General features: G+C 40.5%; 1 protein-coding gene across 4 annotated transcripts in view; it reads right to left on the minus strand.

The window, feature by feature from the left end:
- Positions 1–16,803, minus strand: part of LMNTD1 (lamin tail domain containing 1) — a 312,243-nt gene that overhangs the window by 44,865 nt on the left and 250,575 nt on the right. For 2 of the 4 annotated variants that reach the window (XM_064479123.1, XM_031443921.2), the window contains one exon: positions 2,261–2,306. The exons of 1 other annotated variant lie outside the window; for it this stretch is intronic. In XM_064479123.1, the coding sequence (XP_064335193.1) occupies positions 2,261–2,269 (9 nt within the window). In that variant the 5' untranslated portion in view covers positions 2,270–2,306. Of the gene's footprint in view, positions 1–2,260; positions 2,307–3,375; positions 3,697–16,803 lie in introns of those variants that run through there. One more of the 4 variants, XM_064479124.1, reaches the window with a different exon arrangement.

The raw sequence follows: 16,803 nt of genomic DNA on the forward strand, positions 1-16,803 counted from the left end.
CCAGACTCAAGGACTTTTTTTTTAAGCTGGAAGGCTCCTTAGAGATGATTTAGTCTAGTCTCTCAATTCTAAAGAAAAAGAAATATACGTTGAATGATTAAGAAAGGAATTCCATTATTCCAGGTCCTATAGAGGACATAAAGGTAATTCTTGCCCCATGAAGTTGACATCCTATTAGGCAAAAGGGGAAATATACACAAATAACATGAGCAAAATATTAAGTGCCTTAAAATGGACACCTGCAGTGCTGACGTCTTGGAGCAGAACAACTCAAAAACTCACGGCATCTGAGATGGGAGGAGGGAAATTTTCCTAAAAAAGGTAACATTAGATTTGGCCTTTGAAAAATGGGTAAAATTTTGACAGGAGAAAAATGTTAAGTCGAGGAAATTGCAGCTGGGGAATAGCAGGGGCACGTACGGAAACTGAGAGAGGAAGCTGGAAGGTGGGTTGGCCTTGCACGCAAGGCTGAAAAAGAGCCGTGCAGACACCCGCCTGGCTGAAAAGAATTATTTCTTGAGTCAACGCTGTGACATTCTCACAGACGCATCCAGTTTAAATAACCTCTGATAACAAAGAATCTGCTGCCTCTTGAGAGTTCCTGTCCCAACTTTGTTTAGTTTTGTTTTCTTTTTATATTGAACTGAAATCACTTTTCTTACGACTTTCATTTATTCATTCAAGTCCTACCTCTCATGGCCACAGGGAACGAAAGTCCTTTTCCAAAGTCAGCTATCTTTTCTTTTTTTTTCAGTTGTGGTCCTAATGACCAAAATATCTCTATTTTTTAACCACCTGTTATACGACATGATCACTGATATTTCCCCATCCTGCTCACTGTATTCTGATTGAACTCTGTGCTCATATTCCTCTTGAGGTGAGACACTTCCATAGGTCACAATTCTGATGGCGTTAATGTGCAGTGGGGCAGCCCACTGGCCCTCTTATAGACACACAGACACCCTAATGTATCTGATACGGATTAAGGCCACCTTCACTTGGATTTAGTTTAGTAGGCCACGCAAAGGCACTGCAGGCTTTTGAGCCCAGGCTTACAGCTGTCAGTGGCTACGGCTGCATTAAAAAAGGAAGAGAATGAGGGGGGATTATTCGGAAACTAGGGTAATGGTCCAGGGAAAAGGCAATGAGAGGCTGGATTAGAGTGGTGATAGTGCAAATGGGATGGAGAGTGATGTGAGGGGTGCGGGGAAGAAGACACCGTGGGGCTTGGCATCTCGTTAGATGGGGGAGGGAGAAGCCACAGAGTTTTCAAGCTTTTAATTTGGACTGGGAGAAGAGTCTTATTAATCAGGTATGAGGAGAAAGTCTCAAGGCACAACCAGCTTCAGGGGAAGGTGTTGGGTCTGGCTTTGGACATAAGAAGGTCGAGACAGCAGTAGAGGCTAAGAATGAAGGAAAACTGGGGAGTCATCTTCCTTTAACAGTTGAAACTGTGGGAATGAGGAAGATCCTCAAAGCAATGTCTTTAAAGAGAGAAGAGAATCTTGAGAAATACCTACTTTTAGGGGCTTACAAGTCAGAAGAGCAGAGAAGGAGAGAGAAGAGACCCAGTATGATCCAGGGTAGGGATGTCAAAGAAGAAGTAAAGATTTATCAGCAAATATCGAGGAAGTCAGGAAGGGAAAGTGATTGCATTTTGTGATTAAGAATACATATCAAGGGATAGATGGGATTTCAAAATTGTAGAATAGATAAACAAGATTGTACTGTATAGCACAGGGAAATATACACAAGATCTTATGGTAGCTCACAGAGAAAAAAATGTGACAATGAATATATATATGTTCAGGTATAACTGAAAAATTGTGCTCTACACTGGAATTTGACACAACATTGTAAAATGATTATAAATCAATAAAAAAATGTTAAAAAAAAGAATACATATCATTAAAGGGGAATTTTAGTAGGGTATCAGAGACAGAGATTGTGTAAGATGTTAGGATATGAGCAGGCTGTGAGGAAGGGGAGACCACAAAGATAAATGAGTTAAAGAGCACTGCCAGTCTAGTGCAGGAGAAGGTTCAACAAGGTGGAAGGGAGCTGTTTGATTGCGCTGATGGTGGTGGGAGGGGTTGGTTTCGCTTAGGATGCAGAGGCCAGAGCACAGGTAGTGAAAGGATACACTGAAGAGGGAGCGGTTAGAAGTAAGGAAGTCCACTCTGGAATCCCGGACCATGTAGGTGAGTTGAGATAGTTACGTATAGTCCCATCCACAGTTCACTCAAACATAATGGTTTACCTCTAGCATTCAAGTATTCCACGTAAGGGCATTTACAGTATATGACCTGAAAGGACAAAAAATTTAATTAAAAAACTCCCAAAATATGATTGAGAAAGAAAGCACTGGCTCTCCAGCCTCTGTCTGTCTCTTCCTGTCAATCTCTGTCTGTCTGTCTGTCTCTCTCAAACACACAAGAGCCATGAGCACTTTCAAGATATTTCTTTGATTCTATTTCCCCGGCAAGTGGTTTGATGAGCCAAGTTAACTACACATTGACCGTGAAATTATTTCACACAGGCAGGTAAATTAAGTAAAATGCGAACATTTTTGGTGCTGAATCCTGATCCTAGGTCCTGAGACACCAAGAGATTTGCATTCAAATATGACTAGAATGGTCTCATTTTGTGACAATCTGATTTGTTATTTAAATGGTTCTTTATAAATTTGGATTTCCTTAGCTTACCATTTTTGCTGCTTTCCCTTTATTATGTGTGGTAGATTAAAGAGCATGTTTATCGGTTGAAGATAATTTTCCTTGAAACAGCAAAACTTCAGTTCAGGGGTAGAAAGTGCTTATTAAACTTGTTTTAACATTTTAGCCTTTAACATAATTGAACCAATTCAAAGGTTTTTGTGTGTGTTCAATGAGGTAGAGTTTTTCTTTTCACTGCTAACTGCAGAGATAAGAAAAATGCCATGGCATTTGATGGAGACATAACAAAATGAGAATTTTTATGAGAAACTCAAATGTTTCATGTCAAAATAAACAAACTGCCTGAAAAAGTATGTCATTCCCCATAATTAATCAGCTCTATCTGAGGTCGCTAACACACACACACATGCACACACACAAATGCACACACACACACACTTTCTCAGCAATACTGAACAACTACTTGAAAGGTCCTGGAATGCAGTGTGGGTTTCACTCTTTCGGGCTTTAGACAGTTTCTGTTTCTTTGTCTCTAATGCTTTCTAGTTGGCATCTACCTGACAAACTACTGCTATTCCAGATTTAGCTCAAACAGTTCCTTGTCTGGGAAACCTTTGCTGAATGGCTCAGGCAAACTAAGCCCTCATCACACCTTACACGTTCCTTCACTCTCACTGCCTGCTTACTGTACGCCCAGTACCTTGCACGGTGTCCAGCACCCAAAGGAGCTCCGTGATGCGTGCTGGCTGAATGAATGAAGCACTGACAAAGTTATCTGGAAGTGATCCTCCTTTTTCCCTGGCTGTTGATTGTTAAGCTCCTTAAGCATTTTCCTGGTTTTCTTCCTGCCTCATCAGCTGCCTCTCTGGCTCCATTTCTGACTTCACTTGCTTCCTACAGCTCAGTCAATGGTATTACCTGCTCTGCACAGATGCATTCCCTTGATAAGCTCATTTCATCCCAGATCCTCAATTACTGGGTCTCAGGGCAATGCCTTTAATGCTGGCCTCCAGGACACCTAACTGCTCCTGGGTAATTTTCCAGTTTTCCTTCAAGGTAGTCAACCATGAACTGGAACCAAGGCTAGAGTTTAATTTACCTTTCAAGATCCTATCATGTGCAGTAAACTTGGTGCCCATTTTCTTTTGGGTATTTTCCTTTTGGAATTAATTTTCAAAAACCCAGAAGAGAACAAACAGGGTGCCAAAGGTTAACTACAGGACAACAGCAGATTGCTCTTTGCAAGCAGAGTCCAGCACCGTGGGAGACAGAATCAGAATTCAAAGCATTCTTGGCAAACTGGAAAGGTGGTTGTGCTAGTCAGCTGGGACTACCTTAACAAGTAGCACAGATTGAATGGCTTGTACAATAGAAATTAATTTTCTTACAGTTCTAGATTCTAGAAGTCTGAGATCAAGGTGTTGGTAGGGTTGGTTTTTGTCTGAGGCTTCTCTGCTTGACTTGTAGATGGCTGTCTTTCTGTCTTCACAGAGTTTTATTCTGTGCTTCTTTGTCATAATCTCCTCTTCTTGTAAGTGCACTAAGCAGATTGGATTAGGGCCCACCCTAGTGGCCTCATTTTACCTTAATCATCTCTTTAAAGGCCCTATCTCCAAATTCAGTCACACTGTATGTACTGTGGGTCAGGACTTCATCTTACAAATTTTAAGAGGACACACATCAGCGCATAACAGTGGCCAAAGACAGAAAGAAGCTTGGTTAAAGGGAGGAACTTGAGGAGCAAAACAAACTCCTTGTTCAGCAGATGAGGATGAGCTGGGTACATGTAAATTAGGCAGAAAAAGTTCCTGAGGTCATTGTGAATAACAAGGCAGCAAGGCAGCAAGGCAGCAATGGAACTCAGTAAAACACAAACGCACAATTCCTAGGTATATAAATAGGAGAACCACAGGATAGTTTGTGAGGTAACTTAGCAGTTATGCTTTGCAGTGATCAGTAATAAAACACTTTCCGATTCTGAACTCCAAACAGAGATGTGATGATTCTGGATGAGATTCAGAAAAAAATTATATAGAACCGTATTTTTTAAATTGAAGTACAGTCGATTTGCAATGTGGTGTTAATTCCTGTTGTATGGCATAGTGACTCATTTACACATGCATATTTTCCTTTCCATAGTCTTTTTTCCTGTAGATCATTACAAGGTATTGAATATAGTTCCCTATGCTATACAGTAGGACCTTGTTGTTTATCTGTTTTATGTACAATAGTTAGTGTCTACAAATCCCAAACCATGTATTTTTACCCAAACCATATACTTTTAATCATTAGAAAGTAAAGATACTGAAATTTCTCAGCCTGGAAACAAGGAAGCTGAGGAGGGGTTTATTAATGGTCTTTTCTCAAAAAATGTCACTTGGAAGGTAGTGATTAGTAGTTCTCCAATCCATAAATTAGAGAGTAGAAGGAAGAGAAAGTTAGATTTTGCATAAACTATTTCTTAATGCTAATGACTTAGTTGTCATAAAAAAGTATTTCTTAACAGTGTTGTTAAAAACTGGAATGGTTTACTAAATTTGAAAATTAAAAAAGAGATAAGTTATCTTTTATTTCAAGCAATTTTGGCATGATTCTGCCTAAAGTTTTTAGCATGTGGAATATAATCATTCATTCGTTTGTTAAACAAATAGTTATTAAGTGCTACCACGGGCCAGACACTATTCCAGACCTAGCAGTGAAACAACAAAGTTTCTGTTCTTATGGACTTTACTTACAGTTGGGAAGACAGATTTTATACACAAACACACACACACAGAGTCACAGACACACAGTATTAGGTAGTGATAAAGTCTATGAAGAAAATAAATGAGGCAGGATAAAAAAGAGTAACATGACTGGTACTATTTTAGACAGTGTGTTTAGGGAAGGGCTCTGTAAGAAAGAAATATTTAAGGAAAGACTTGGATGAATCAATAATAATAGCCAATGTTTACTGAGCACTTGCTATGTGCCAGACATCTGTGCTAAGCTCTGTATTATTAAATCTTTATAATGATTTTCTTTACAAAGAGGAAACTGAGTCTCAGGGAAGTTAAATAAATGCTAGTAACTTACACATTCTAGTAAGACTCACAAGTTCTGGCTGAGGCTTGCTTTTTCCCTAGTTGCTATTAATATTAATATTAACTTTAATATTAACATTAATGTTAATGGATGAATAATGGCCCCAAATTAATATTAACATTATTTTTAATATTAAAGTTGAGGTCCTATTGGGTATAGGGTTTCTCTTTATTTATTTTTAATGAATAATACCTAGGTAATAGACGAATTTTACAGAACTCTAGAGTCCCTGTGCAATGTTGAGCACCATCTGTGTTTTGTTTCCGAGGCACCAGGAAGACCAGACAATTTACTGACGTTGGTCAAGCTGGAAGGCAGGTGTCTCAGTAGACAAGAATGGATGAGACCTCATGGACCAGTGGAGGGGGTGGCTTTTCCTAGAAGAGTGGATCATATACGCATGGTAATGGAGAGAAGGTGGGTATATTGGCACAGATGCAGATGGTAGGTAGTGGTGGCGGTGGGTAAGGAGGCAGTGGGTAAAGGTGGCAGTAGGAGCTTGCAGAAGTTCTCTTCTGGTGGCTTCTACTTTCTCAGAGAGTTAAAATAAGGATTGATGGTTATTTCCTTAGTGATCAAGTCGCCTTCCTTAGTGCAAAACACCTCATCAGACTTAACAGAAAACTCTCACAAGGGAGAGACAGACAGGAAGGCCACCAGCTGCAATGCCAAGTGATAAATAGGTAAATAATGTTAGTCTCAGTGGAGAAAGTGAGGCCAGAGAAGGGGGTGATTTACACTTCCTGAGTGACTCAAAGGAAGTTTTACAGAGTGGGTGAATTTGCAGCAGCACAGGAAGGATGTGACAGTAATGGACAGACACTGTTCTAAGTATTTGTATTCATAACGGTCCTAGGAGAGGTAGGTGTTAGTCTTGGCCCCGTTTTACAAGTCAAGGGACTGATGTACCTGGCCACACAGACGGTGTGTGCAGCACTGACACAAACTTGCCTCGTCTGACTCCAGAGTTTGCTCTGTCAATTGTTTCCCCAGAACTTTCTTAGATGAACACAGTTACAATTTTAGAACTGCCTTCTCAACCTTCTGTTTGTCCCTCTGTGGTTCTTTATGCATCAGTTGACCTCAAGATTCTACTTGAGATGGACATTTTGATTGATCTCAAACAAACCTGCTGATTAGGGTTACCAGGGGAGCTCTTAGAAAATTTCAAGTCCCAGGCTACACCCTCGGGGATTCCGATTTAATTGGTCTTGACTAGGGCTCAGGCATCAGTGTTTTTTTTGATTCATGCCTTGGGTGATTCTAATGTGCAGTTGGGGCTGAGAATCACTGACTTACATGAAAGAGAAGAGCTCTGAGGGGGTAGATAAAGGAATTTGACACTTGCAATACCATTGCTTTGGGTTAAGGATTTTCTGTCTTAAAACAGAAATGCTCTAAAAGGTTGGAGCAACATGTTAAGTCTCTAGAAGGATCTTAGTGGGGGTGTTTTTATCAACTCTCCTTTCTCCTTGTGACGAGACTTTCAGGAGGGGCTGGCAGTACAAGCCAAGAAGCCAAGGTTGACTAGAAAGCCCAGGATTTGCCCTGTTCTTAATAAAATCATTTGCCATCAATTTGAATATTTGCCAGGGTAATTTAGTCATTTTCTCCAAGACCAAACCAACTGTTAAAATGGTCTAGAGAACTCAATAAATTTCAGGATCATACTTTGGTTAGTGAAGTGCAACGGCTAGGCTCTAAGCTTCATGAAGGCAGGTGTTCTGTCTTGTTACATCCACAGCATCTCCCATAGTACCTAAAACCTAGTAGCCATTCATTAAACACCTGTTGCATGAGAGCAATTCATCACTCATCTTCATCAGTGTAAAATGATTTTCCCTGGGAGAGGAAACAGATTTGTTGATCGAGTCATAGTCTTCGCAATACCACTGTAAGAACATTCTATAATTTGCTCCAATTTATTGATCCATTTCCCTATTCAGTGACAGGTGGATTGTTCCCAACTTTTTGCTATTAAAAACAATACAAAGAACACCTTTGCATAGACATATGCATTAACATAGGAGTCTTTCTAGAGTAAATCCAAAGAAATAAAATCGCTGGGTTGGTGGTATGTGCTCTTGAAACTTTTATATATTGTTAACTAGCTTTCCAACTTGATACTCCAAATAATGCACAAAGCGCAACATATAAAGAAGAAGACGATCAATTTGACTTAAAATGTAAAGATTCTAAATGACAAAATATACAATAAATGAGATAAAAACATACAACTATAGTCCTTTTCACTTCTTTCAGTGCAAGTAAAATCTGTAATAAACAAACTCAAAGTTCTAAGTTTGCCTTTTGTAATCAGCTTTTAAAATGACTAAGAGAGACTAGCACCCCACCCCCATCCCCTTTGTGTCTGTCTTTCCCCCAGAAATTGTTTAGGAGAATATTCAAAATCTCCAGATGGTTCTTCAGGGCAGCTTGGCTGATGGTAGTCAGGCTGAGATCCAGGAAAGAATGACCTAAGACTGCAGGTGCTCATTCTGCCATTTTTCCAAAGCAAACTCCCGGCCGTTAGCAGGTGGGGCAGAACACAGGGCTGCCTGGAGCCCCTCCCTGGCACACCTGCCTTTCCCTCCTGCTCGTCCCCCAGGGACAGGCCAGCTTTAGCAACTGGATGGTCAAGCTTTCCTGGGCATAACTAATGCAAGAGAATTCTCACTAAGGCTGATGACAGATAGATATGCTAATTTCTTCCTTTTTGAAGCATTCATGATAAGATTTTTGTCCTAACATGTAAATTCTGGCTGTAATCAAATAACTCAGAGTAGAAGTGTCTGACCTTTCTCAGGGAATCCTTTGAACTCTGTATCTCCAAAAGCTTTAACTCTTACCTATTTAAGGGGTGTGAAATACGTACACAGTGACCATGTGTAATTTATGATGTAGACTCTAACTTGACTTGAAATTCGAATGTACCATGCCGAGAAAAAGGGAAAAAAGCTTCACTATGGCCATAGTTCACTTCCAGTTGTGGTAGAGCTGCTCTTCCAGAGGAAATTGTATGTTCCCGTATATGATTGTATTTTATTTAATTAATTTATTTATTTTTAACTGCAGTACAGTCAGCTACAATGTGTCAATTTCTGGTGTACAGCACAATGTCCTAGTCATGTACATATATACATATATTCATTTTTATATTCTGTATAGGTTATTACAAGATATTGAATATAGTTCCCTGTGCTATACAGAAGAAAGTTGTTTTTTTAAAATTTATTTTTATATATAGTGGCTAACATTTGCAAATCTCAAACTCCCAAATTTATCCCCTCCCACTCCCTTTCCCCTAGTATCCATAAGATTTTCTATGTCTGTGAGTCTGTTTCTGTTTTGTAGATGAGTTCGTTAGTGTGCTTTGTTTTTTTTAGATTCCACATATGAGTGATATCATATGGTATTTTTCTCTCTCTTTCTGGCTTATTTCACTTAGAATGACAATCTCCAGGTCCATCTATGTTGCTGCAAATGGCATTATTTTATTCTTTTTTATGGCTGAGTAATGTTCCATTGTATAAATATACCACAACTTCTTTATCCAGTCATCTGTCGATGGACATTTAGGTGGCTTCCATGCCTTGGCTGTTGTACATAGTGCTGCAATGAACACTGGGGTGCATTTAGATGGAATAGCAATACATGTGGCAATTTTCCACACAATGTTTTAAAAGGACATTTTAGAAAAAAAGAAAACAACCCAAACAGGCCTTTTTAAACAGGAACTCAACATCTTCTCAGCCTAATTCCATTTAATTTTATGTACTCAATTCTAATTTTTATAGTTAGTAAATGTGATTTGCTGTTGTTGTTTCTCTGAAGCATAAGATAACCAGTAAAATGTATTTTTTCAATGTACATGCTTCTTTTTTTTTTTCAACAAGATAGGAATAAATTTACTAGCTTTTCCCTCCACAGAAAAATCAAAACTGCTGCTACTGCTATGTGCCCCTTCCACCTGAATGTCCATGCTGGCTTCTCACAGAGCAAGGCATTCAGTGCAGCTCTTCCCTCTGTGCCTTTTCTCTGGACTGGCTCCTTGTGCTGAACACAAAAGTACTAAACTCAGCACTGCTGCTCTGGGTACCAGGTCACCTTGCTCCTCTCACAAACCTTCATGTGGATTGTATTCATTTCTAAAGCATGAGTGTTTGGCTTCCATGTCTTTACTTACTCTAATAATGGCCAATATTTATTGAATCCTTGCTATGCATCAAATGCTTTCTATGCACCTTGTCATGTAATTCTCCTCAGCACAGGGCCACAGATATGTTACCCCAACTTTACAGATGGAGAGAAACTGAAGCATCAAAAGCTTAAGTAACTTGCTTAAGACAGTCGGGCAAAGAACAGTATCAGGTTCTTTAGAAAACAAAAGATAGAGTTAACCATATGATCCAGCAATCCCACTCCAGGGCATTTATCTGGAGAAAACTCTAACTTGAAAAGATACATGCACCCCATTGTTCACAGCAGCAATGTTTACAATAGCCAAGATGTGGAAGCAACCTAAATGGCCATCAACAGATAACTGGATAAAGAAGATGTGGTGTATATACATGATGGAATATTACTCAGCCGTAAAAAAGAATGAAATAATGCCATTTGCAACGACATGGATGGCCCTAGAGATTATTATATTAAGTGAAGTCATACAGAGAAAGATAAATATCATATGATATCACTTATATGTGGAATCTAAAAAAATGATATAAATTAACTTATTTACAAACCAGAAATAGACTCACAGATGTAGAAAACAAACTATGGTTGTCAAAGGGGAAAGGGGTTGGGGGGAGGGATAAATGAGGAGTTGGAGGTTAACAGATACATACTATTATATATAAAATAGATAAACAACAAAGACTACTTATAGCACAGGGAACTATATTCAGTATTTTGTAATAACCCATAATGCAAAAGAATCTGAAAAAAAATACACATATATAGGTATAACTGAGTGACTTTCCTGTACACCTGGAAAAAAAAAAAGATAGGCAAGTGGCAGGGAGAAGATGCAAACCCAGGAAAGCTGACATCAGAGACGGGGCTCCTCACCACTGTCCTGGGCTGCCTCCCATCTGCCTCCCCATTCATTGCCACAGCCCAGCTCCATGAGAGCAGGTTTCTTCTGCTTTGTTCACCAAAGTATTCCAAGGGCCTAGGACAATGCCTGACGGGTGGTTAACACACAAGAAGTATTTCCTGAATGAATACATCTCTTTGTTGATTTTCTGTTTCATTTCTTCAGTAAACAAATGTTGGCTGAACCGATAAAGGTGGGCCTTATTTTACACATTCTGCACATTCGAGGTACAATAATGAACAAAGTCCCTCCCCTCAAGAAGATTACATTCTTGACGGAGAAGACAGACTACTAAATATTTAATGTCAGGCAATAATTATTGTGAAGGGAAAAAATCAGGGCAAAGGAGCTAGAAAATGACGTGAGGGTGCTATTTCTGCCACAGCACTTGTGGAAGGGATGTCTAAAATGGAGACGCTTGGACAGACCCCTGGAGGAGGGAAGGAAAGGAGTCATTTGGTGGTCAAGGGGAAGAGGGCCCAAATAGAAAACACGGATGCAAAGGCCATGAGCTGGGAGCATGTTGGGCGCGTTGCAGGAACAACAGGGGCCAGTGCATATGGTTCCCGTGAACAATGAGGAGAGTGGGAAGAGAGACGACCAGAGAAGTGGAGGAAAGGAAAGCATGGGGCCTGATGGGCCATGGAGAGGACTTTGGCTTTTATACTGAGTGAGATGGGAAACTTAATAGACCGTTTTGAAGAGTGAACTGATGTGGTTTACTTCCTTAGTGGGGAGACCTGGAAGAGGGCACGCATGGAAGCAGACAGACCAGTCGGAGGCTATTACCATGGTCCGGGCTGGAGGTAACGGTGGGTTATACCAAAGTAGTAGCAATGTGAGTGATAAGAAATACTTAAATTCTAAATCTCTTTCAAAGTTGGTACGATTTATTGATAGAGTGAATACAGGATATGAAAGAGAGAGAGAAACAGCTCTACAGTTCTAGACATTTACTGAGTTGGGGAGGCTCTGGGAGGAGCAGGCTTGGGACTGGAGGGGAATCAAGAGTCTGGGTTTTGAACATGTGTTTCTCACCATCTAGTTCTGCCTTGTGCAGTGAGAACATTCAATAATGATCGCATAAGGCAGCAATTCAGGGACCTGAAAATCCAAACACCCTTGGGGTTACCAAGGAGGGAACCTAACTGTATGACATTGCCAAGTGTAAAACAAGGCAGTGGTGAGGCCAGTGAACCAGAGAGTTCACGCACGGTCCACAGGCACTGACATAAAGCAGAAAGTTGTGCTGGCCAGCGTTGCCCTTGACCTTGAGTTTGTGAGCCCTGCAAAATGATATCAGCGTCACTGCCTTTTGTCCACGTCATTATTAGTTAATACTTAATACGTACCTTTCTGCTAAACTGAGCGTGTAGCTGAATTTTGTAGGACAGAAACTGCACATCCTGCTTTCATTCATCAATGAATGTTGTTATTCTTACAACAGATACTCATTACGCCCTCACTCTGTGCCAGTCACAGATCCAGAAAAGACATGACAGCAATGGATAGTACCAAATAATGACCAATGACAATAGCAGTTATGAAAACAAACAAAACACAACAACATAACATAATAGCACTAAGAGGATTCTGAGTAGTTTAAATAGATGTTTGAAGTTGGGCATTCATACAATTAAGTTCGTATACTTAATTCACAAGACATTCTTTCAGGACCCCCTTCTTATTTAACACACAATTTTAATAAATCTAAAGCAGAGGAGGAGAAGGGAGGAGCAGTAGTGGGGACACTGAGAAGGGTTAGATGGAATAGGAAACACCATTGCACTGCTGGAGAAAAAAATATTTAAAAAAAAACACAAAATGTTTAAAATGTGCAAGTCTGGGAGACTTTATATTTCCTGTATGGACAAGAGGTCTGTTACAGCTTAATAAACCTGAAGGCTTCACTGTTTTAAAGCACAGCACAGTCAGGGATGGTCATCTAGTGAGGTTTGCATTAAACCTATACACTCTGCTTAGTCAGGAAACATACAATCCATTTAAAAAGTTTCCCTGAAATGATGAATGTACACATTTAGAGTGATTTGTTTCAGGTATTTGGAAAATCTACCGAAGTGAAATGCCTCATTCTCTAGTAACTCTGGGTTGCTGCTCTGATCCTGTTCTCTGGCCTGTGTGCCACATACACAGTGAATAGACGCTAAAAACACCCCCTCAGACATGCTTTTCCTTTCAGCAACTGCCTCAGACTGTCTCCCATCACTTGCCCCCTTCTCTGCCTCCCAATTCCTTTCCAGGGTCCAGCCAGCAGCTGTCCCATCTATTAATGGCCTGCCCTTTGCTGCCTGCACTCACAGTTGGACCTGATGACAGAATTTAGCATCCCTGCATCTGCCCTTTGACGTTCCCTGGGGCGAGGCTGCATGCATGCACGTCAGGTACCCACCTCTTCTCACCTGGCTTTTGCAGCTCAGAGCCCAACCTAGGCTTGTGCTTGGACTGGACCCTCGAGAACTCACCACGACTGCCCTTATATTCAACACGCACTGGAAACACCCTTCCCACGTGAAAGAGGCACAGCCAGCACAACATGGACAAGGATGCAGTTTGAGTGGTTTGTGAGTCGCTGATCTTTCTGTTTAGAAGTGGTGCGCCCACAGAACCATAAACCTTCGGCTTCCATTTCTGTGAAGTTTGCCATCAGTCTCAACCTGAATACGGTCTACCAAACTCTTCCAGTCTTCACTGGTCTCCCTTATGTTCAGAAACAGTCATTTACAAAGCGGGAAACTAGGAAGAGGTAAGAGGTACTCAGTCCGTAACTGTGACATAGACCAAAGCTAGAGTTAAGGTAAGGATCAAACCAGTGATCGTAGCTTGTTTAAAGCAGAAAAAAGGAGCTGGCCAGCCACAGCTAGGGAGCCTGATGGTGTGGAGCTAAGTAAACAACACGCACCTGTCCACTAAGTTTTACAAGTTTTTAATAATGTTAATTTTTGTCCAAGGTAAAGGAGGATTGTTACCAATAATTGCATTACTCAAGTGTGTGTTCTTTAGCTTCAAACTAATTACACTGAACCATGTGACCTGGGTTTCATAGCACATACAGACCACAAACTCACTTTTATAAAACAAGTTATCTTATAACCTCTGTCTAAAGGCAAATAAAATGGCAAGCATCCCGGGGTCCACACATTGCCCTTGCCATCAAAACTTTCTTTCTACTATTTTCAGTTGCTGCACAGAAAATTGAGTTCTGTAGACCAAATGTTAACACGTAATAGCATTACAACAGCCACAACAGACCCGAGAGTGTCGGGTGCGCGCGCGCACACACACACACACCCCAGAGCAGTGACAATGGACATATCTCTGTAGTCAGGGCCTTTCCATGCGCACTACTCCTCCTGTTTTCCCAGCCAGCTGAGCATAATTTTAGCATGATGAGCTCTGTTTGAATAATAACATGACTGATTCCACAGGAACCCTCAACAACAGCTTTCAAAACTGCCTAGCTCTAAGTTTTCAACTTGTGTTTTGCAGGCCCCTGAACCATAAGATCTTTCCAATGGAACTCAGTAATACACAGCAGTAAAATAATCTGGCTTGAGTAACAATAAAGAACAAAGTGTGCTCTGGAGGCCGGGAGGTGGGTGTCCTGGTCCGAGCTTCACCACCTATATCCCTACTCCTGGGAACACCCTTTAGGCCTCTCTGTTTCTGTATCAATAATGTTAGAGAAGTCCCTGAACAGTTTCTGTGAAATGGACCCCGTCGTCTGGTCTGAAGTCTTTGAGGGGCTCTAGAACCTTCTCTGCCCCTTCCAGTTGAGCCCCAGTTCAAGTCTTTTCAGTTCAACTGCTTAATCTCTTAAACCTGCTCTTTTCAGACCCCTCTGCTTACTCCTTACCTTCCCATCTTCATCTGAGCAGTGACCTTCCTTTGTCCAGAAAGCCTTTTTTGGCCTGGTGGTTGCCAGAGCCCAGCCTGGGCCTTGGCCTCACCAACACCAGGCAGGCCCAGGAGACAGCCCAGACCTGGCCTGAGAGCCTGGGGGACCCTGCCTCCCTCTGGTGGTGGCCTCCAGCAGCCTGGGCTGTGCACAGAACTTGTTCCTCAAAGTCAGATTGTAAGAGTGTGAACTTAAAACTAATAATTCAGTCGTCTTTACAAACTGGTTTTTTCTCTTGTGGTTTTCTATAAATGTCCCCTCCTTTACTGAATGGAAAACAAAGTAGGGTCACACTTGTCTCTTCTTTCCTCTTGGTGCACTTTTTTGATCTGTCTGAAAGTGTACAGCAAATTCTTTTGGGTCCCTGTAAATGCCTAAGGAAAAAAAAGTGCCAGAAAAATGGCTATTCAGCTAGCCTTTCAAACTTCTAAAAAAAGCAGTATCAAATACTTTTTTAAATGATTAAATAAGGAGGGGTTTGGGGATGCAGTCCTTAGAGCTGGGTACTGGTTACACAGATGTGTTAAATCTGTTAAAATTAATAGACCTGAATACTTACGAGATCTACATTTTTTGTACACACTTTACACTTCAACAAATTTATTTTTATTTATTTTATTTTTTAAAATTTTAATGTAATTTTTAAAGGTTAATTTTTCCACTTACAGTTAATTACAAAATATTGACTATATCCCCCATGTTGTACAATGCATCCTTGAGCCCACCTTATACGCAACGTTTGTACCTCTGCTCCCTGACCCCTACATTGCCCCTGCTCATCCTCCCCACAACTAGTCACCACTAGTTTGTTCTCTGTATCTGTGAGTCTGCTTCTTTTTTGTTATATTCACTAGTTTGTTGAATTTTTTTGGATTTCATACATAAATGATATCATACAGTATTTGTCTTTCTCTGTCTGACTTACTTCACTTAGCATAGTGCCCTCCAAGTCCATCCATGTTGTTGCAAATGGCAACATTTCATTCTCTTTTATGGCTGAGTAGTATTCCATTGTATGTATACACCACATCTTCTTTATCCAGTCATCTGTTGATGGGCACTTAGGTTGTTTCCACATCTTGGCTATTGTAAAGAGTGCTGCTATGAACACTGGGGTGCACTCAACAAATATTTTTCAAGTTAAGTGAACAGACTGTGATTTTTGAAATGCTGCCATATCAATGATATTCTTCCCTTACATAAACAACAAGTAAGACTCTTCATTTCCAGAGGAGTAGGAATTGTTACAAAATTCATGTATTAGTAAGTAGAGTTTGATGAATATACCTAGTGATTCTCTAGGCTGAATTTCCTAACAGCAATTACTGGAACCTAAGAGGTTTGTCCTTTCCCACTAAAAAGGCAATGCACACACTATTTAAAGGATGGAGTACAACAGAGATTGGACGTTTTATTTTATAATTTTTTTAACATGTGTTGCACCGTATCATTATTTATGCATGTTTATTTCCAGGCTGAAGGGTCCTATGCAGCTGATAGAATTTTCAACAGAATAATCATAAAAAGATTGCTCCCACCCAAACTGAAACCTCAAAAACATTCTTAGTGGGCTTGAGCATCCCTTGAGAATACCTCAAACAATGTCTTTTCCTGATTAAAGAGATTTGTTTTATGATTCTTTTAAAGGAAGCCTTTAAATTCACTCGTTTGAGAAAATGTTTGATGTACTTTGGCACTCGATTTATAGAACAGTTGGAAAATCAGGAAAGTCTAGGAAAGAATATTCTACAACAAAAAAGAACCTATTCTATAGAACCACAACTCTGTGCCCAGAAAACACCCCATGCTACCTTTTTTCCCTTTCCCTGAATTGATACTGCAAAGGGAATTTTACATGCTAACTAGAGGGTCAGATCAAATCTATTTGGCAGTGTAATCTACCCCTTTCAAGAGCCAGATCCTTCCCCTGTAACGACTGCTCATAACTGACAGTAGCTTACTGTTCAACTTCTCATCGCAGGACGATGCTGTGCCTGAGAAAGGTGTCTGTGGAGGGAGGCGGGAAGGGA

The sequence above is a fragment of the Camelus dromedarius genome, chromosome 25 (assembly GCF_036321535.1).
Source record: "Camelus dromedarius isolate mCamDro1 chromosome 25, mCamDro1.pat, whole genome shotgun sequence".
In the NCBI taxonomy this organism is placed as follows: domain Eukaryota; kingdom Metazoa; phylum Chordata; class Mammalia; order Artiodactyla; family Camelidae; genus Camelus; species Camelus dromedarius.